The following is a 21832-nucleotide window of genomic DNA, read 5'->3' on the forward strand; positions in this document are numbered from 1 at the left end:
AGTCTAAGTTCAATTATTCGTGAGAGGTAAACACTTGGGATTAAAAACAGACGAAGCTGGTAATTTTCCCATTGGACGGAACTGGGCCTCAAGACTCGAAAAAAATAAAAGATGAAAAAATTAACAAAGTGTTTATTCTCTATGGCCAACCCTTGCAATTTGTTGTAGTTTCGCGCGAGCTTCCTTCCCCGTCGATGTTCTCGGAAGTCTATTCATAAATATGACGCCTCCTCTTAATCGTTTGTGATAAGACAGCTTATCTGGAAAAGAAATATTTACGTCAGCTTTAGATACTGTCAATCACTAATAGTTTACCTATGTGGTATGTAGAACATGCGTACAATTTTTTTAATTGTGTGCAAAAGTTGTGAAATTGCGTAAAAAAATAATGTTTGGCAATACAACATGATTATGACAAAGATATATCCATATTCATAGAGGGACTTTCACAAGGTAGTATGTTGAGACCATTCCAGTTCAAAAATGATTAGTGTTCTGTTCTGGGTTGAACTAGAACAAACGTTCGAACTTTAACTTAACGTTAATTATTTAAATCAACCTAAGTAGCTAATAGTCTGAACTACACAAAGCCTTAACCTTACTAAGAATAATTTGTTTGTTTATTTTTGACGGATATTGCTTTAAATAATCAAACAAATTATTTAAAGTTATTAAAGTAATATTAACTTACTCGCAACAAGTTCTTTAATTTCGTGTGCTGTAACGTCATATCCCGGTCGTCGCACGACGCACGCTACAGGGTGTTCTCCATCGAATCGATGAGTCACGTACGTCACACTCACGTCAAGTACGCCAGGGTGTTGTCTGATGACCTCCACGAGTTCCACTGGTACTATCTGTGTTATTGAATTTTAAAAGGAAATTATGTTCGGAAACTAGTTTTTGAAAATAGTTTCATCTGTATGTTACGGTTTTATGGTTAAATCCTTAAACCAATTTAGGTAAAATTCGGTTCGTAGGTAACTTAGCTGAAGGTCCAAAAAGGACATATGCTACGTTTTGCGAAGCTACACATCATCCATTCAGCTGACACTGTTTACAAAATCTAGATTTCCTATAGACATTAAAAGAATTATACACCCGCTCTAGTGGTATAATATGTAGACCGGTAGTCACATACTTACAAAATGGTTCCTATATCTGATGAGCATTCCGATTCGTTCAACAAAGAAGTAGTTATTATCTTTGTCTCTATAGAACAAGTCTCCTGATTTGTACCAGCCGTCGCTTGTAAACGCTGCCGCGGTCTGCTCAGGGTTTTTGTAGTACTCCTGTAAATAATAAAGTTCATAAATCTATCAGGTTAAGCTCAGAAATCTATTGCTTTTTCTCAAAGAACTTAAAATTAGAAGTCTCCTTTGGATGGGCAACAGCATGTCAACGAAAAGGACTTTTACTTACAACAAATAAGGGTCCTTTTATCAATAAGTGTCCCGGTGTATTTGGCTCCGTTATTTCAACCTCGGTGTCCGGGTCCACCAGCTGTAATTCAAATTAATGTTTACAATTAAGTGGATTGAAGAAAAGGCATATAGAAAAAAAAATACAGGAGATAAACTCTTTTGGCTGTCATTCGGAAAAGTGTTTAGAGTATCTTTATTCTTCTTGAAATGTACCTTAAGTTAAGTACCTTAAGTTGATGTACTGAGTTAGGTTTCCCGGCGCTCCCGATAGGACCATCCAGGTTCAGTGAAAAGACTTCGCCCAAAGTTTCAGTTAGTGCGTACAGCTCCACTGCACAGGCATCTTTACGTGTACGTTTCTGAAAGACGTGCAAATCATTTAAACATTTTGGTGTACTGCTGCTAAGGCAATTAACATTTGAATTTAGCATTTCCAAAATTGTAACAGCTGTATTCAAGATCAAAATGTCGCCCCTAGGTAGGCCGTCTTTTTTGAGTGGAGTTTTGAGTGATAAGAATAAGAATAAATTTAATTTTCACTAAGTACTTTAAATTCATCGACAGTGGTCCCTAAGCTAAGCTGAAGCTTTTGCCTTGGGAAGTTATCGTCATCATCGTTATCGCCTCCTAGCTAATTAACGCACTGATTCTTGCATACGTCTTTAAAGTTTCTGACATTGCAATCGCACTGTAGAAGAGTAAAAAAATCATGGATTAAGTTAAACGTACATACCCTTAATTCGCTAATGATACCCTTATGGACTTTCATTCCACTAACTCCAATCATATCAAAGCAAGTCAAGTCGCACGTCTTTTCAGATTTCAATATCGAAGTCATCATGTTTGGACAGAATATTCCTTGGACTGGCTATAAAATACCAAAGTTAAAATAATTTACGAAATTTTGCTTCTCGCAACTCTCTTAAAGCATGACACTCGAAATGTTGGTAAGTAAGTAGGTGAAAACTAAAGTCAGTTGAAAGAAAACTAAATTCAGCAGCATTGCAAATTAATGTCAGCATGTGCAACAAACCTAAACTGTCAGCAATCAGACAATGTGAATAATAAATAATAGCAGTAGCTGCAAAATGAAGTCAGCAATGCGACTGAAGTAAGCAAATGCTTATTGAAATCATCGGGTGCAGAGCTAAGGTACTTAAGTTGAGTGCGAATTGAAGTAATTTGAGCCCAAACTGACTTTTAAAACCAAAAACATTCACACAGTACCCGATATTCATTAATGATGTCGATGATATGGTCCGCTGTGGGGTAAAGAGAGGTCTTGATAATGCACACGTTGAACAGCGGCATGCTAATAGCATTGTAGAAGGCTGATATCCATTGCACAGGATTCAGGCTCAATGCTGGCCGGTTTTCCCTGGCATTTCTGAAAAAAGTAAGTAGGTTTTTAAGTAGACTTAGCAGTTTATTGGTCTTATTGAACATTTCAATGTAAGCTTTAATGTGTTCAGCCTATTTCCTTTTTAACCGACTTCAAAAAAAGGAGGAGGTTCTCAATTTGACGGTTTTTTTTTTATGTTTGTTACCTCGTAACTAGCGATTGGGTGAACCGATTTTCATGATTCTTTTTTTATTTGAAAGCTTGTGCTTCCCGTGTGGTCCCATTATCACCATTTCAATATCTGATGATGGGATCTTGTAGAAATCGGGGGAACTCTTCAATAAATAACAGCAGATTAACCGCAATTGTTGCTATAGCATATCTAAGCATTGTTTACGCCATCACACAACATATTATCACGCTTGTACTCACTACAAAGGTTATAAAAACTATTTCTTAAAAAAATAATGTTCAAGGGCACTTACAAAGTTTTACAAAAAACGCAATACTGAAACTAATTTGAAGTCGGTTTTTTTTTGTGAAAATTGTTTTTATCGAATAAAAAATGTTAGCCAGCAGGTAAGTCAATCAATCAATCAATCAGTTCAGCTGCCTCACCCAAAATTCACACCAACACACGGTCCTCCACTTTCCTCATCCAGTCTATGAAAACTACAATTTTAAGCTATCGGTCCTCGTTAAAAGTTCCTCCTTAATGGGAGAGATAAATTACTTCTAAAATTCTTACTCGTCTTTAACGACCATGGGCCTAAGTCGTTGCAGCTTTTCGATCCAGAACTTTTGTTTATGAGCAGTCAGTTTTGGTGCACCCGTCGTCCCGCTTGTTGTGATCAAACATACGTAGATCTTATTCACGTCGAATTCTGCTGGCCTGGAATGACGATTTAAAATTAATCTTAGTATTTTACCAAGCATAAGTATGTAGGTTTTTGGATAGAAACTAATGGCATGATCATCCAACTCTAAGTGAATGAGTATACTCTCATATTCTTGTAACCATCAATTAGATACAAATCTAAACTGCTTTTATGGATATGTTCTATAAATAAACTCAATTTAATTCATCAATCCCTATAGCAACGCTAAACACAACGGATCGCCAATTTCATGAGGGTGACTCATTACTAAATGTTCGACTCCGGTTGGGTCCGAAATTAGTCGGGCGATCCCGATAGACCCTTATGCGCGTGAGTAAACAGTTGCATCATTTAATAACACAAGATACTTACCGAAAATCCTTCTCAGATCCGTTGTCATCGTACTCCCTGATAAAGTTCTGCATGGACAGCGCCCCTTCGCTGAAGGTCACGACCTTCGTATCCAGACCCAGTTCAGTGACTGCATCTAGTACATGCTCGCACTGGCAAAATGCTACCTTAGGCGTCGTCAATCTGAATGCATTTTTTATTTCTTCTGTAATATCAGAAATTTATTTTGAGTTACGTAAAGTAAAAATGTTTGGGTATGGAAAGGCTAGACAATTTGAAATTCTTATTGTTTAAAAGCAAGGCACCCATTATAGTATAATATAATATAATATAATATATCCTGGGACAGCTCACACACGGTTATCTGATCCCAAGCTAAGCAGAGCTTGTGTTATGGTAACGAGACAACTGATAAACTTACTTATATATTTCTAAATACATACATATTATAGATAAATTACACCCAGACACCAGAACAAATGATCATGCTCATCACACAACATTTGTCCTGGGCGGGAATCGAACCCACGACCTCCGGTATAGCAGTCAATGTCACTAACCACTAGACCAACAGGCCCGTCAAAGTATGGAACAGGAAATGGGTTATTGCTCAATATAAAATAGAATAGCATGTTCATTATTGCGCACCAAAAAAGTACAGGAGTCTAAAATGGTTTTCATATGAAGCCGAAAGAAAGCCCTGGAACAAAACCGAAATTGAAATGTTAATGCGGGCTGAAGGCTTCACCTGCAAGAACCAGACTATTCTTTAAACAAGCACTATCTGTGTATTACTCGCCGAATTTGTAGGTCGGGTCTACACCAAATACTGTCAGGCCATTGAAGAGTGCCGCGTAGAAGGGTATGAGCAGGTCGAGGTGGTTGCGGCCGTGCAGCGCCAGCAGGTCTCCGGGCTGCGCCCCCAGTCGGCGCAGGCAGCGCGCCAGCCGCACCGCGCGCGACAACACCGACGCGTTCGTCTCCGACTTGCCTGTAGCCGCGTCTATCTATAATATAAGCAAGTTTAACAAAGTTAAAATATTCAAAACTCAATTCAACCAAGAATAGGTATTGTTAAGATTATTTACTACCCAATAAATTTCAATATTTCATGGAAAACCTGAAATCTATAATTACAGCAATCACATTTCTTCTTGTGATTGTTTGAAATATAGCTTTTATCTGATCCGTTTGAAGTACTCACTTAAACACAAACACTTAGTTTTTAACACAAAAGGTGCAAAGTCACTACTTTGGTAATATTCATCTAAAATAAGATAGATATAATTTTATGAATTATGTTTTCCTTATATACCACAATAAGTCACGTTTTAGTCTGACTTTGCAGACTGGATTTTGGTCTATGAGATTTAATAAGACTTTATCCGCTTTTCGTCTACAGCTTTAATTTTTAATTTATTTCATCAATTTAAAATTATTACTTGTAAAATTGTTTAAATGTTAGTTTATAAGTTGTGCCAATTAATAATATAATATAATAGTTAGTTTAACTGGAATCTGTGACATTTATTAGTTTTAGGTAGCTTGAAAAACCATTAAACAAAGCAAGCAGTTTTTCAATACAATCGAGAATGAACTCTATTTCATTACGGTCAAAGTCCAAATTACTGTCTTTGAAGCACAGTTTGATTAAACCTCTTTATTACACACCTACCCATAAACCTAATTAACAAATGTAGGTATTGGAAGATTCCACAACAGTTTGAAAGAAGAACAAAAACATAATCAGAATCTTAAGCCTTGTTAGTGCATCCAGCAACAGCAATTTAAAACGTCGGCTATAATAATCGACATAGAAAATACCTGACAAATCGCATCTGGTCGACTCCTCATGTGATCCAAGAGCATGTGTCCTAAATGGTAATTATTTTGACACGTCATCTCGAAAACAATAGACGACACATTAACGAAACAACTGTATCACAACTCTACTACATATTAGATCCGAAATAATCGCTGTGAGCCGGTTTAGATTAAATATTTTATGCAATCAAAGTAGTGCGTCAGGTTTGGTCACCCAAAACTAGTGGGGTCGGCTCAAATGATTAGACGTGTTTTGGAGTGACCTTGCCGTTACACGTTTAATAATATAATAAAACATAATTAAGGCGGAAGGTGCATGTGAAGATTGTGAAGCATGAATTGACGAATTGTGATATTTCTCTGTGAATTCGTCAGTGGTTCTGTTTAAAAGGATCATAAGTATGTATAGGAACTGGGAAGATTTATTTATCTAATCTTATACATTGCCATTTTAAGTTATTGCCTAAGGGTTAGTATCGTGGGAGGCTGATCACTGAGCAGGTCTTCGCAAGGGCTCAGGCGGGCCATGAGGCAACCTTTTTTTTCAAATGCCGGCCACACATACCCGTCATTGCAACTCCTGTAAGCCAGGATCTACAATGAAACCAGCGAAAACCACCGAAACACTTAAGTTCGGTGTGTCCTAGGGGGAACAATTAACTGCCTTGGAACTCGCAACGAAATTAATCAGAAATAGTAAAAAAATGAGGGCATGGGGCCATGGGGCAATCTGTGATTCAGGTTTTTTTAGAAAAACTTTAAACAAGCTATTCTAGATCACACAAATGCTTGTTCGGTGTGGTTATGGTGACCTATACCACTTACTCTACATGTCTTATTGACGCTTTGTAAATAGTAGAGTTTTTATTTTCCATTGCTATATAATTTTTGTTTAATTAATATTGTTTGAAATTTAAATAGTAATTAGGTATCGTTTAGGTAAACTAAAAGGTAACTAGCAAAACATATCTGCAAATTAAATAATCTATCTCTTTATTATGGAGAAAATGAACACATGGTCTAAAAACAAAAGCTAGTTTTGGATCATTCATCTTAGTTACATTTCGGCGAACTGTTTTCTTCTGGTCTGTCGTTTTATCTTGATTATTTTCGCCTTTGCTAACTTATATGCCTAATTTGAGCTTCCATATTCATAAAATAATGAATAAATAAATACGAGCGTCTTGTCTTTTCCTGATATTTATTCTCGATGAGCAGTTAATACCATTTGACGCAATTTAGCTATCGCAAATTTTCCTGTGGAGGTTCTTGGCAATTTCTCCATAAACACGACCCCGCCTCTCAGATATTGATGCGGTTTGACTTTATCTGGAAAGAAAGAATAATAAAATTGAAGACTGATATACTGAAAGTCTTCTTAATTTTTCATGATGACAGACAGAGATTCTGTGCCAAAAAGTAACGAATAGTGAAGGTTTAAAAGCCTTTTTCTCGGTGGAACTACTTCTATCACCTTTTAAAACACTATAATCTCAAGTAAAAAAGTCCACATTCATTCCAAATTAACTGTTTAGCCCGAAGCTTTAAGATACAATTTCCTGTGACCCCTTGCTCAAGACTCCTTTACTTACTGACTACAAAGTCCTTGATCTCTTGCGCGGTGACGTGATGACCAGGTCTCCGCACCACGCACGCGACGGGCAGGTCTGCGTACCCTTGGCTCGGTATTCCAATCACGCAGGCCTCTGCTACTCCCGGGTGCTCCTCAAGCACTTCTATCAACTCCCACGGGGACACCTTGAATTATGATATTAACAAATAAAAAGACACAAATTTGCCTACTTGTACGGAACCCGCTGTATCGCGAGTTCGACTCACACTTAACAAATCTTTGTATTGAAAGTTTTGATGACGTTGGATTAAGTTCCTTTAATCCAAACTCAAAATTAGAGATCTTCTTTTAAAGCGACATCAAAAAAAGGACCTCAAAAACGCAACGTGAAAACCGCATGCTTCACCAATTTGTATGCGGTTTTCAGTTTTAATAAGTATTTGTTACAATCAGGAGAAGGTTTTAATGCTTTAGCCGAATAAAAAAAAGGAGGTTCTGAGTATGACCTATAAGAATGTATATATATGAAGATTTTTAGTAACTAGACAAAGAGTTATCAATATAAGGTTAATTTATGTAATTCGATTTTATAAAATTAGACTCATGACATCGGAATTAACTTACCAAGTAACTCTTGACCTTCATAAGCTGTCCAATGCGCTCTACATAGTAGTAATAATTGTCTTCATCCCTGTAGAAGAGGTCTCCTGTTTTGTACCAGCCGTCTTTGAAGGCCGCAGCGGTTTGTTCTGGGTTGTTGTAGTAGCCCTGCGAAGGTTTTGAGGAATAAGTACTGCTTATTAATATATCACCTTTTTTCCCGGTTGGGGATCATCAAATGGTAGTTTTCTCCTTCCATTTTGGGTAGAGCGGGAGTGTCAGACTCTTATTAACTCTAACAAACCCGAGTTCCTATTTTTGTCCAGAATGAACACGGATAAATGGATCAGTTGTTTCTACGTTTATATTTTTTTTCCTTCCTTTATTTTTCAAATAATGACTAGTAGGAATTAGTTAGGAATTTAATCCTTGTGTCGCGAGGGATTTCACAAACATTCGAGTCACAAACACAAAGACACCTAGACTCAGAACAAGCATTCGTGGATCACATATTTTTGTTCCTGCACATATTTGCTGGAATAATATTTAGGATGTGTGAACATACTCACTGCGCACATCGGGCCTTTCAACAGCAACTCTCCTTCTTTATGCGGCTCCGTGATTTCTGCCCTTGACTCAAGATCGACTATCTGAAAATAGCATACTGGGTTGTGAGGTACAAATGCGCTCACAGTTGGAGTACTGCAGTTGACGACAAAGAACGCGCAAAGCGCTTAGTCGCCTCCACACGAGATCAAAAGGCTGTGTTGCTTTTTGAAAAAAAAAAGTCTTAATAACAATAAATGCCCCAACTTTCTGGGCATGCTTCCCGTATATTACTCCCCGTTATAGTTTTTCCGCTTTGTAAATAGCGATTATCAGCTGACCGTTTAACGTGTAATAGCTGTCATTTGTTTCCGTAAGAATGTCATTAACTTTAGCTCAGTAGCTAAAATAATAAAATTGCTGTTATAACTTAATAGTAATGTCGATTGTATACCACCATTTTTTTTTATTATAACTATCGTGAGACTGATTTATTATTAAATGATGTAGACGATTAAGGATCGCGGCGAACTCATCAATCATCAGTTCGACTCGCGATCCTGCCGCGTCTGCTCATGATTAAGGACTCCGGTTGGGTCCGAAACTAGTCGGGCACCCCCGATAAATACGCGCGAGTAAACCGTTACATCATTTAATTATATACCACCTTTTTTTCTAATAATTTGCTAATGTGGATAGGATTATAAATAAAAACGATTAAAACTTGTGTTACCTTGAATTCATGAAGTAAAGGTTTTCCAATACTGTTTCGAGGTGTATTGTGGTCTGCTATACTGATTAATCCTAAAGGCTCCGTGGCTCCGTACAGATTCAGGGCCTCAGCGTCGCTGCGTATCCTTTGCTGTGACGTAAACAAGTTCAAATGTCTCATGCAAACCCATATTAATAAATGCGAAAGTATCTCTGTTCATCTATCTCGCTTTCACGCCAAAACTACTGAACCGATTGCAATGAAATTGGCACATATATTGTCTAGAGCCTGGGGAAGAGTGAGAGTGAAGAGGAGAATCATGCAGTTATAGCTAAGCTACGATTAATATTTCTCTCTCTTTTAATTTAGTATAAGTATTTTTTTTTTTCGTACATACCCTCAATTGAGTGATGATCTCATGGCTCACTTTCATTCCTCCGAGACCGATGCTGTCGAAGCAAGTGAAGTCACAATGTCGCTCGTGATTCAAAATGGCGTTTATTAAATACGGTACGAACACTCCACGTACTGGCTGCAAGAAATGAAAGGAAGTTAGAGTTCACTTCAATAGCTTTCTGGTTTTTTTTTGTTTACTCTCTGAAAAGATACAACAAAACTTAATAAGGCTCCGATGTCTGTCTACTGTTCATCTCAAGAATGTGAGACAGTTAAGATTTTCATAGAGCCCGTTTTTTTGGCCTTATTACAACCCTACCAGAGAAACTAAATTAAAAACTAGTTTTCCTTATAAAAAAGAAATGTTTGACAACATCCAAACGCACACAAAAATAACTTCAAATTCGGTGCAGTCATTTAGGAGGAGTTCAGTGACAAACACACGTACAATAGAAATTTATATCTCGTAAAGGTTAAATTAGTTTGTTTAGCTGCAGTTTAATGTTGGATCATTATCAACAGCCCATATTCGTCCACTGCTGGACATAGGCCTCGCCAATTGCACACCCTAGAGATCTATCTTCGGCTGCTCCATTCTGCCGGCCATCATGCACAGTTCATCACTCTTCACACTTATCACTCACATTACATCATATCTTAATTTAAAATCACATACCTTGTATTTATTAATAATATCGATGACCATTTCAACTGAGATTAAATCGGAAGACCTGAGGATGGTGTAATGGAACAGCGGCATGCCTATCACGGCGTGGTACGCTGAGATCCACTGCACTGGCGTCAGGCAGACACCCATCCTGTTCTCATCGGACCTGTACCAGGACAAGGACCTGTATAAAGACTTGTTTAGACTGAAATTACCCTTTAGAATCAGTGTATTCAAAATAGAAAGTGTAATATTATGCAACAGACTAATTGTGTAGTTAGATTTGTTGGACATTTTACTGAATTATATGTATGTTTTGACATGTACTTTCGTAATAAGTAAATAGTACAGGCACGATGATAGCACTTATAAAAGCAAAGGGTGCGCATACGCGCGTGAGAAAGTAGTACTTCTTGTAAAACACTGGTAATAGTTGTATTTACGTATTATTATGTAATTGGGAAAACGTGAAAACTAATGATCGTAACCGTTTTCCCAACTACATCCTATCGTCAGATAATGAGTGCTATCTGAGAGATTTCCAATAATGTTAAACATTGATCTTAAAGTAACATTAAACATTTAACTCATCTTTGCGCACGGCGCCATTTTGAAAACTAGCAAAACTTTTATTTAAGTACCACTAGTGCATAAATTAAACCTTCAAGCTAAACTAGCACTGTAAATCTCACGGACACTTGGCGCCTCGCGCACAGATGACTTGAACTATCTGTACCTTGTAGGATCAAATCGATTCTCGACTATCCTCTTCATCCAAAGCCGATGTGGTTGTATCGTCAGCTTGGGGTAGCCGGTGGATCCACTGGTGGTGGTCAGCCACAGAGGAATTTTGTCTACGTCATACTCCGTTACCCTGTTTGAAGGAAAATTGTATGTTTAAATAAACCTTTCCATATAGAAAACTAACCAATCTGGAAAATGGTCGATATTTTTTAGCTGTCCATACCAGAAGGATAAAGACGCTGAAGCTCCGATATATGTCCACCTGTTACCAGTCTGATCTCATGAAGTCATGAACCGTGATAGATAGTTGACAAAAAAGTTACATTTAAAATAACGAAAATCGTTTATTCGTTAAGCAACGGTTCGATGGGGATCTCTTCTCTCCTTAGCTTATTTGTAGAATCCGATTTACACTACCCCGGCATTTTCTCCCCTATTACATAAACAAAAAGCTCTTCTTGGTAAAAGTTGTTCACTTTTTGCAACAACACGATGTTCAATACAGAATGTATTAAAACCGCTGTTTGATCCTTGAAATACAAATACAACATGCAAAATATACTCAAAAAATGGAAAAATAATTAGAGGGCTTACTGAAATTCAGCATCGGACTGATTGCCGTCATCATATTCTTCCATGAATCTCTTCATGGACTGCTCGCCATCCTTGAAGGTGATGATTTTGGTGTCCAGATCCAACTTCGTGATCGCTTCATGGAGTAACTCAGAATCGCTGAACGCAATGTCGGGCTTCGATATCATCATTGTGTAGTGTATTTCATCTGAAAATGTTTAGAACTTAATTTATTTTTCTCATGCCGTTGTGCATATTACAGGAAGGCTTTGATGCAAAAAGGTTGCGTTTACATCTGCATAAAGGATCTGCAAATATTGACACCAAAATACGGATGATGTAGTACGGTTAAGTTCAGTCAGTAAGTGTCACACTAAGTTAAGATTCAGGTAATGTGTAAGGTTATCGCTCCGTATTCGCCTTATAAAAAAATTGCGCGTCTTCATAACTGTGTGTTGCATTATGGAGGAGTATCAAACAACTGTAACTGAATGCCAGCAAAAACCTCGCAGGTTTAATAGCCAGACTTCAACATCATCATCGGCTTAGTCTTTTCCCAATTTTGTTGGAGTCAGCTTCCAGACTAACCGGTTTCAGCCTATCCTATCTGACCTCCTCAAACCATTTACCTGGGCAACACGATACCCCATAGTTAGACTGGTTGTTTGACATCAAAGCTTCTGACTTCCGTTAACGACTGTCAGATGTATGAATAACAGCCGGGACTCACAATTTAACGTGCCTTCCGAACACCTTTACAAAAACCTCAATTACCATAATCGTACGCCGGGTCCACTCCGCACACAGTCAAGCCATTGAAGAGTGCAGCGTAGAAGGGTATGAGCAGGTCGAGGTGGTTGCGGCCGTGCAGCGCCAGCAGGTCTCCGGGCTGCGCGCCCAGCCGGCGCAGGCAGCGCGCCAGCCGCACCGCGCGCGACAACACCGACGCGTTCGTCTCTGACTTACTTATAGCCGCGTTTATCTGAAAACCAGCCAACATCCGGAGTTCTGAGAGCTGGGTGGTTGAGGTCACCCAGACAAAACCCTATGTGAACGACGTGTCGTGGGTTCGATCCCAGCGTAGGACAAACGTTTATGTGATCCACGAATGCTTGTCCTGAGTCTGGCGTGGAAGACGTTTTTTACAAAAAGAAAAAAGTTCTTTACATGAGTAAGTAATTTGACAAAGTAACTTCCGCCTGGTCAATGTTACAATAAGCTCAGAGTTTAAGTCGACTGTAGGCTGTAGACGTGCAGTTAGACATCCTCAAAACATTATAATACCTTTGGTTGAGGTAGTATACCGCTTTACGTTAGATCTGTATCTCACTGCTATAACTTTTATTCAAGGCGTGGTACGACTTTAGAACGTACACTATAAGTACTTTGTTTCTTCGTGTAGATCTTTCTATCGATTCAAAATTATGCGAAAAAATTGGCTTATCGTTCAAAAATAACCCTGTATTTTCAACAACTTTCACACGAAGTCATCTACTTAGTCTCAAACTAAGCAAGACTTGTACTACAGATAATAGACAAATACCTACACACAAAAATAAACAAATACCACCGAGAAATAGAATAAATTTAATGATCATGCTTATCACAAATACATTTGTTCTGGGTGGGAATCAAACCGACGACCTCCGGTATAGCACTCGGGGCTACTAACCGCTAGACCAACAGGGCAGTCAATTACTTTAAATGTACTGGGATTAAATTATTTTCGTCCAGTGACGAGACTTTCACTAGTTTTGAATTATGACTAAATCTAAGAATGATTTCCTAAATATATTTAATACGTATTTTATATTTTATCATCTTTAAAAAGCAACCGTTGTACACCTCTTTAATTATATTGCTACTTTCATTTGTTTGTGTACAAAAATCCTAAATAAATAAATAAGGAAGATAAAAAGCACTTAAGGTAATGGGGTCTAAATCACTTGCAAAGAAAAGCCTCTACTAGTAAGTGACGTCACACGAGATTTTAAATCACTGTATCGCCTTCAGTTTTTTTTATGAGATAAAAGAAAAACTGCCTGTACAATATTTTTTGGAAATCTATCTGATCGACTAGACAGTTCTGTTCAGTTTCTTTAAATACCATATTGTTAAAACAGCTCTCATATCACAGTTACAACGGAATGGGTACTTCTCGGCTTATCCATGATTCCTAGGCTAAGCCGACGATGACCGTTAAAATTTACCTGGCAAATAGCGTCCGGTCGTTCTCTCAACTTTTTAATCAGCAAATGTCCCAAATGATGATCATTTCGGCACTCAGACATTTTACAATTGAGCACTTATATTATTTAATTAAAATATTAATATTTGAAAAATAAATTAAACGGAATTAATTACACTTAACACTATCTCGCACATCCAATATATTTCTAGATTAAAGCATCATATTAGTTGACTTTTTAATTATTTATAAATTTCTGTTTCAATAAAATTATATCAACAATTATGTAAATTTATTTAATTAGCACGGCTTACTAATTACAATTTTAAATAATTTTACAGTGAAACTATTACATGTCATTAATTATTAATTTAAATCAACAAAAGTATCTTTCAAAAAAAGGATTGTTTGTCTTTTCGTTCGCGAAAATCTCATTGTTGTTGGAGGAATCAAAGAGAACTACAACCACTCTTTTGGTCCACTAGAGTTCTAGACCCGAGACTGGAAGCCATGTGGGGTTCTTTTTCCATTGCCTACAGCCTTATTTCATCACCAGATCCTGGTGCGGCAATGTCTATCGCAGGAATAATTTTTGATTAGTTTATTTTTATTTTAGCCTACTATGCCCCACTTCTGGGTAAAGTCCTGGTCGAAATGGAAGTCCGCGTGGTAAGTACACTTTAGTAGATTATCCAGCACTTCCTAGGTGGCATCCTCCACGCTGGTGCCGTCCATCCGCTGTCTCTCATTGTGTGGTAAGCAAAAAGATTGATAATGTTTTATTTAATAAGTTTACTCACGCATATTTATCAGGATCAGCATATTTTAGGGTCCAAGGAGTCCGTAATCCTTCAGGTCTGGAAATAGTCGGGCAAACCCAAAAAGGTGCATGTGTATACCCTACAATTATTTTAAAATTAATTATAATTCGCTTATGAAAGATACTATACCTATTATAGTAACTTATCAAGGGTAATCACAGAAAGGAAATATCAGATGAATTGAGAAGCTCCACCTTTTAAAAGTCGGTCAGAAGCAACAAGATGCAGTAAACCATGAAAATAAGGTCCACGCGGGCAAATCCAGAATTTATCAATAGCTTGCAAATTATTTGGAGCATCAGGAACGTAGCAAATAACTTGCTTCCATAATAATATGAATATGTATTGACATAATTTTACATATATTAACATACTTTTATGGAACAACTTTCTTTTACCGTTTGTTAGATACCTGTTGATGTTAATTGTTTATGATAACGCGTACTTTAATGTTTGTATAACTAATTTACTATAATAATACACGTATTATTAAATGATGTAACGGTTTACTCATGCGTATTTATCGGGGTAGCCCGAATAGTTTCGGACCCAATCGGAGTTTTTAATCATGAGCAGACGCGGCGGGCACACCCGATAAATACGCGTGAGTAAACCGTTACATCATTTAATAATGAATCATTCTCACGACAGTTACTATCAAAATACACGTATTGTTTGCAATAACTTCGTTGTACATGAAAATGTTCGCAGAAACTATGTCTTTTCAATATAATATTTTATTTAAAATACAACAAAATGAAATAAGTGAAGTGTCGTCTAATTCACAAGTGTATTAAGAACGGTCAAGTAAGGGTTTTATACAAAAAGTAAGGGTATATAACAAAAAAAATGTTTAGTCCTTCAGATAGATTTCCAAAAAATATTGGATACGTATTTTTCCTTTCAACACGTAAACAAAAAAATAAGGGGATACAGTTATTTAAAATCTCGTGTGACGTCACTTACCAGTACGCTTTTTACTAGCAAGTGATTTTACTAGTATCCACTACCATAAATATTTCAACACGAATATCGTGGTAAAAAGATGACGAATTAGCTGTATAGCCAAAAATATGCCGACTAGTTGTCAAAAATTGTGTTCTTGTAATTTAAATTTTAGAAAATAGATTTATTTAATTTTTAATGTTAAATCCTGCGATAATTGTGCTTGGTTACCTTAAATTTAGTATATAAGTTAAGTGTCTAGTGTTTCACAGTGTTCTGGTTAATCTTTAGTTGTAAAAGTTTGTCGCGACAGAATCAGCTGTCAACGGTCACCGAAAAGTTTGAAACGTTTCAAGTCACAGGGAGTAATTTACGTATCGCCAAGTATTTATGGTTTATACTACACCTTTCACACCATAAAACACTCAACCACATAATACAGCTCATTGTGGATGAGCAACGTCCATTACTCACTGGCTCATTTCGGTCTCATTTTGTTTGACAACTTGTGGAAGCAAAATCGACGACTTGATAAATTGCCCCAGACACCATAAACTACATAAATTAATTGACAAACACCTTGTTTACAAGGGTACTTTACTCATCCGTAGCTAACCTAGTGTTTAAGTCTATGTACTAAATTATTTTTAATCCTTTCACCTTCCTACCTCCTAATTAAAATTATAATTTCTGTTAATGTGTATATATATTTACTATTCTATTCAATTACCGTTTTGTTGTAGTTACATAATTCATATTCTCATTTTCTTTAATACTTTAGATCTCCTTTGTTTTATCTAATTTTCCAATCTTCAACTCAATTGTAAACATCTTTACTAGTCAACCATTTACACATATATAGGTTTAGCCCTGTCTAGATATTTAGCTGTACTTTTTTAAGTTTCAGATAACTAAAGCATTATCAAGGATGTTAACCCGCAGAGCTGCAGCACGTGACATGGAAGACAAATTGAGAGCCACCTTAAAGGAATTGGAGTCTTCTAAAACTCTCTGTAGGCAGTTGCTACAGGAACGTGACGATAGTGAGGTTGAGGTCAAGATCATCATTGATAAAAACACCACTCTCAAGAATGAACTGGCTGAACTTCATATTGAACATGTGGACCTGCTTGACCGCCACCAACACCTGCATGAAGTTTTAGCTTCTTACCAACAGTGCAGTGAAACACACGAAGTTGCTTTAAACCGCATATCTGAACTCGAGCATGAACTTAGCAGGGCCCACAACTCAATATCACTATCAGAAAAGTTTCAGATCCGTGAACAGTCCACGAACACCCAGAGCCTTTTTGATGAGTTAGTTGGATGCTCGGCCTCAGCTGGTTGTTGTCCTGTAGTAACTATAGATCTCACTGGTGAAGATGTAATCAGGCAGTGTCCATCCTTTACAAGCCATAATAAGATAAAAAAGTACATTAAATGTAATAAATCAATTAATAAAGCCCGTAAGGCATTAAAAAAGCTAAAATACTCTAAACATAATATTATTAACTATCATAAAAAGCAAATTCACCTGGTAACTCAATTAAAATCATATACCAGTGAATTAGAACATTGTAGGGCAATGTATGATAAAGAAACTCAGCTGTTACATAGTGAGTTACAGTCTAAAGAAAATATGTTGAAAGAAATCTTTGATAAGTATGTATTTTGTCAGGAGCAGCTTAATGAACGAATGGTGGAGGCTAGTGAACTGATGGACTTGGTCACATGCAATGCAGAGAGATACGAATCATTGACTAAAAATCTCTCATGCAGCTGTGCTAATAATACAGCATGTCCGGAGTCTCTTCCATCACCGGCTTTACCTGTGGTTGCTCAGTCCTTAGATGTGAGTGACGGTCACTCTCACAGGTGGATAGTTGTTTCTGATAAGTTAGGAGTGGGATTTGGAACATTGTTCAAATATAATAACACTCACAATGTCACAAATCTTTGCTACCCAAACACTCACTTTAATAATCTTATTTCAAAAATTAAAAACATGATTCTCAACAAAAATACAAACATTGTTTTATTAGTTGGTAGTAGCTTAGGCTTGGAGAGGAGGGACATAGTTGATGGCATTGACACCTTATTAAGCTTAAATGTAGGAAAGATAATGTTGTGTGCTCTGCCATATGCAGACACATTCAGTAAAGAACAAAATAATTATGTTCACTACTTAAATTGTACATTGAATACAATAACGTGTCGTCATAGTGACAAATTAGTGTTTTTTGACACTAATAAGTTTATTAATGGGTTTCAATTAACCCAAGGTACTATGTATCTTCCTAGAAGATATAAATATTTTGTTGCTAGCTTAATAGCTTATAATATTAACTCTGTTATAGAAAATATAACACAGAATAGGTTAAGTTGTAATTTATTGTCAAGTAACAATTTAGATTGTTTAAACTTACAACGCAGACAATAGATAAGCACTCTGATAGCATTCTGCTCTATCATCAAAACATAAACCGCTTTTCTGGCAAAATTCTAGATGTTGAACTTCTAGTAGATAAGTATTCAATAGATATTCTTTGTTTTTGTGAAACTTGGTTAAAGCCAAATAAGATGAATTTTAATGTTAACAACTTTGTGATTGCCAGCGCGTTCAATAGACTTTCAGCAGAGGGGGGTGGGTCTCTTATATTATGTAAAGATTTCCTTAAATATAAGGAACGTCAAGACATCATCTCTCTCTCTATTGACCGCGTATGTGAGGTAGCATGTGCTGAGATAGAAAACCTTATTATTCTTTGTGTATACAGACCTCCTGCATCCAAATTACTGTCTTTTATTTTCATTATGGAGGAAATTTTAAATAAGTTGTGTCGTAATATTAAAGAAATACATGTTTGTGGAGATTTTAATGTTGATATTTTGACTGACTCCTCTGATAGAAATAAGCTTTTGTCTCTATTCAATTCATTTAATTTAAATCATATTTTTAATGAGCCCACTAGGGTAACGGGAACTTCCTCTACTTGCTTAGATAACGTTTTTTCGAACCGTAATATTACTCAATTTCGATTATTACCCGGTGTAAGATCAGACCATCTAGGACAAGTAGTGTCAATTAAAATTATAAATAAATTGCCTTTGAATAAAATAATTAAATTCAGACCACTTAAAAATAATGCTTTGAATTCGTTCAAAAATGATGTTGCAGATTGTATTAAAAATAATTGTTCATTTTCGGGTGTTCCAAATAAGGATTATGATAAATTGTTTCACATAATCGTGAAGTCATTTAACAAAACGTGTCCACAAAAAAACATTAAAATTAATTTCAAAAGTAAATTTAATGAGTGGGCTACTAAAGGCATTAGAATCAGCAGAGACAGGATGTACAGTCTGTATGAGGAAAAATCGTTTAATATTAATCCGAGTTTCCATAAGCATGTCAGAGATTATTCAAAAATCTTCAAAAGGGTTTGTTTAGCGGCTAAGTCAAGTCTCATTAGTAGACGGATAGGCAATTCTGATAACAAAATTAAAACTGTATGGAAGATTATCAACTCTGAAACTGGAAATACTAAACAAAGAGATACAGATCTCTCATTAAAAATCAATAATAAAAGCATTGCCAATAACATAGAAGTAGCTAACGCTTTCGAAGACTTTTTTTCAAACATCCCGATAGAGGTAACGAAATCACTCCCCTCGAGTCCCTTGAAAGCGGAGTGGCTACTTAAAAGGTCCATAGATAGAATTATTCCAAATTTTAGTTTTATTCATGTATCACCTTCTATTGTTAAAAAAGCATTTAATAAAATTAAAGTTAAGACCACAGAAGATTTATGGGGAATATCCGTCAAAGTAATAGAATCTATAATTGACACCATTGCCCCAATTCTTGCAAAAATTTTCAACGACTGTGTGGATAGTGGCACTTTTCCTGATTTAATGAAACACAGTAAAGTTATTCCTATTTTTAAATCTGGTTGCAAGAATGACCCATCTAATTATAGACCAGTTTCGGTGCTTCCAGCTGTTAGTAAAATATTTGAGAGAATGGTTCTCGACCAAATGATGTCACATTTTGATAGGCATAGAATCTTCCATGAGCGTCAATTTGGTTTCACCAAGGGAAAGTCGACGACCGACGCCGGGGCCAAGTTAGTGTCTAATATTTTAGGAGCTTGGGAGGGGTCACAGGACGCCATAGGAATTTTCTGTGACCTCTCCAAGGCTTTTGACTGCGTTGATCATAATACTCTAATCCTTAAATTAAAGTACTATGGATTACGAGGACAATCCTTACAACTGGTATTGTCATATTTATCATCTAGGCAACAAAAAGTAGGCGTAAACGGCGCAACATCTTCCGGGTCCTTAGTTAGAGTGGGCGTGCCCCAAGGTTCGATCTTAGGCCCATTTCTTTTTTTAGCGTACATAAATGACCTCCCTTTCATGATGGCCAACTCGACTGACATGATTCTGTTCGCGGATGATACCTCTCTCATTTTTAAAACTGACAGAAAATCTCTAAACGTTAGTAATTTGAATAATAGCCTTAACGTATTATCGGATTGGTTTGCAACGAATAACCTACTTCTGAACGCGGCAAAAACAAAATGCCTTAAATTCACACTCCAAAAGGCTCGGTCTCAGTCGGATTTAAATGTAATGCTAGATGGCAACAAACTCGATTTTATTAAAGAAACGGTCTTTCTTGGAATAACATTGGACGATAAGTTACAGTGGGGTGCTCACATCTCAGCACTGTCTCGTAGACTAAGTTCGGCTCATGCTGCGGTCCGAAGAATAAGACAGCTTACTGATGTTCCCACTGCTAAGTTAGTTTATCACGCCTATTTCCACAGTATTATGTCATACGGAATTTTACTGTGGGGAGCAGCTGCCGATGTTGAATCCGTTTTCATATTACAGAAACGTGCGGTTAGAGCAGTCTACTGCATGGGTCCGCGCGAGTCATTAAGAGAAACTTTTAAAGAAATTAATATTTTAACGCTGCCGTCGGTTTATATTATGGAGAATCTCATGTTCGTTCGGAAAAACTTGCATAATTTTAGTGTAAATAGTGATTTCCATAACATAAATACGAGAAATAAAAATAAACTAGTAGTTCCAAGATTTAGGTTATCCAAAACAAACGCCAAATCTTTCCTAGGGAATTCTATTCGATTTTATAATAAATTGCCAGATACTATAACCAGTTTACCATTAAACAAGTTTAAAAATACCGTTAAATCTATGCTGGTAAAGAAAGCGTACTATAAAATTAGTGATTATATAAATGATAAACGCGCGTGGACTTAGTATTATCTCTGTACATGTGGTCTCCCTGGCGGTCTACTAGATCATTATCTTATTTTCCTTGTTATCTACTATTAGTTTAGCCACAGCTCTATTCATAGAAGCTATGACATGCCTTGACATTCCTGTTAAGGATTTGATTAGGACTACATATTTAGATTATGTAAAATTATCATTAAATTATTATTGTTTTCCTTTTTTTTTTGTGAAATGTGCTTTGTATATGTATCAACAGTGTAAACCTCAGCAAAACTTACTTCATTGTAACGTTATTTTATTTTTCTTCTCTGGAGGTCAGTTTTTTATAGAAAATCATTAACATTTTGCTATTTGATACTTGTTTTGCTAATTTACGCTGTTCTTGCAGACATTCATTTTAATGTAAAATGCTACTGTAAAATTTTATTTTGAAAAGAGTAACTTATGGAGTTTCTTGCCGGTTCTTCTCCATAAGAATGACACTTTGGAACCGTGCAACTAGAGTCAGTAATATAACGTTTTAAAAGTGCCTGAGATACGGCCTATTTGAAATAAAAACTTTTTGATTTTGATTTTGATTTTGATATTTATTTATATCATTACGACGGCGGTGTTTACAGCAATACAATATAAGCAATAAATAAATTAGATTAATAATACAAAAAGACATAAAAAGAAAACACTTTTATAAATTCATCTCACAGTAAGTACTTCTGGCAATATAAAACACGGATAAAAGAGTGAGATTGAGTAAGAGTTCTGTTGGTTATGACGGTACTTGTTAACGATGTGAGGCAATGAAAAACAAGTATTCAATATTTTTTGGAAGTCTTAATCGTTAGTCCAACAGTTTTATACTCGTAGTATTAGATTTAGTCAATTTACCCTATTTTATTTACTATTTATTGTAATAAAAAAATATTTTGTTACATCGCGAATCGCTATCTATTTACGTTCAATTATAAAACAAAGACAGTTAA

The 21832-nt window shown here is 36.4% G+C and overlaps 2 protein-coding genes across 3 annotated transcripts; both read right to left on the reverse strand.

Annotated features, from left to right (window-relative positions):
- Positions 1-113: 113 nt before the first annotated feature.
- On the reverse strand, positions 114-6413 carry LOC113493414 (probable 4-coumarate--CoA ligase 2). 2 transcript variants are annotated; one of them, XM_026871391.1, is made up of 11 exons: positions 5820-6413; positions 4795-5002; positions 4017-4200; positions 3515-3658; positions 2652-2811; positions 2158-2292; positions 1652-1783; positions 1423-1503; positions 1146-1292; positions 692-857; positions 114-260 (listed from the first exon to the last, which is right to left on the reverse strand). In XM_026871391.1, the coding sequence occupies exons 1-11, from the start codon at positions 5895-5897 to the stop codon at positions 133-135; spliced, it is 1563 nt and encodes a 520-aa protein (XP_026727192.1). In that variant the 5' UTR covers positions 5898-6413; the 3' UTR covers positions 114-132. The 2 variants fall into 2 exon arrangements, with proteins under 2 accessions (XP_026727192.1, XP_026727201.1); XM_026871400.1 differs by lacking the exon at positions 2158-2292.
- A 376-nt stretch (positions 6414-6789) lies between these two features.
- LOC113500408 (luciferin 4-monooxygenase-like) lies at positions 6790-12630 on the reverse strand. Its single transcript, XM_026881163.1, has 10 exons — positions 12405-12630; positions 11652-11838; positions 11050-11187; positions 10323-10497; positions 9648-9782; positions 9272-9400; positions 8562-8642; positions 8017-8160; positions 7412-7577; positions 6790-7148 (listed from the first exon to the last, which is right to left on the reverse strand). The coding sequence occupies exons 1-10, from the start codon at positions 12628-12630 to the stop codon at positions 7021-7023; spliced, it is 1509 nt and encodes a 502-aa protein (XP_026736964.1). The 3' UTR covers positions 6790-7020.
- Positions 12631-21832: the final 9202 nt, after the last annotated feature.

Source organism: Trichoplusia ni, chromosome 1 (genome assembly GCF_003590095.1).
Source record: "Trichoplusia ni isolate ovarian cell line Hi5 chromosome 1, tn1, whole genome shotgun sequence".
Lineage (NCBI taxonomy): Eukaryota > Metazoa > Arthropoda > Insecta > Lepidoptera > Noctuidae > Trichoplusia > Trichoplusia ni.

Coding starts and splice junctions, on each gene's coding strand:
- LOC113493414 (XM_026871391.1), bottom strand. CDS start 5,897: ATGACGTGTCAAAATAATTACCATTTAGGACACATGCTCTTGGATCAC. Junction 2,812..3,514: donor CCCATGGTCGTTAAAGACGA/GTAAGAATTTTA, acceptor TACTTTTTTCAG/AAATGCCAGGGAAAACCGGC. Junction 1,504..1,651: donor ACTCAGTACATCAACTTAAG/GTACTTAACTTA, acceptor TTTGAATTACAG/CTGGTGGACCCGGACACCGA.
- LOC113500408 (XM_026881163.1), bottom strand. CDS start 12,630: ATGTTGGCTGGTTTTCAGATAAACGCGGCTATAAGTAAGTCAGAGACG. Junction 8,643..9,271: donor CTTTACTTCATGAATTCAAG/GTAACACAAGTT, acceptor TGCTATTTTCAG/ATAGTCGATCTTGAGTCAAG. Junction 7,578..8,016: donor TGAAGGTCAAGAGTTACTTG/GTAAGTTAATTC, acceptor TCATAATTCAAG/GTGTCCCCGTGGGAGTTGAT.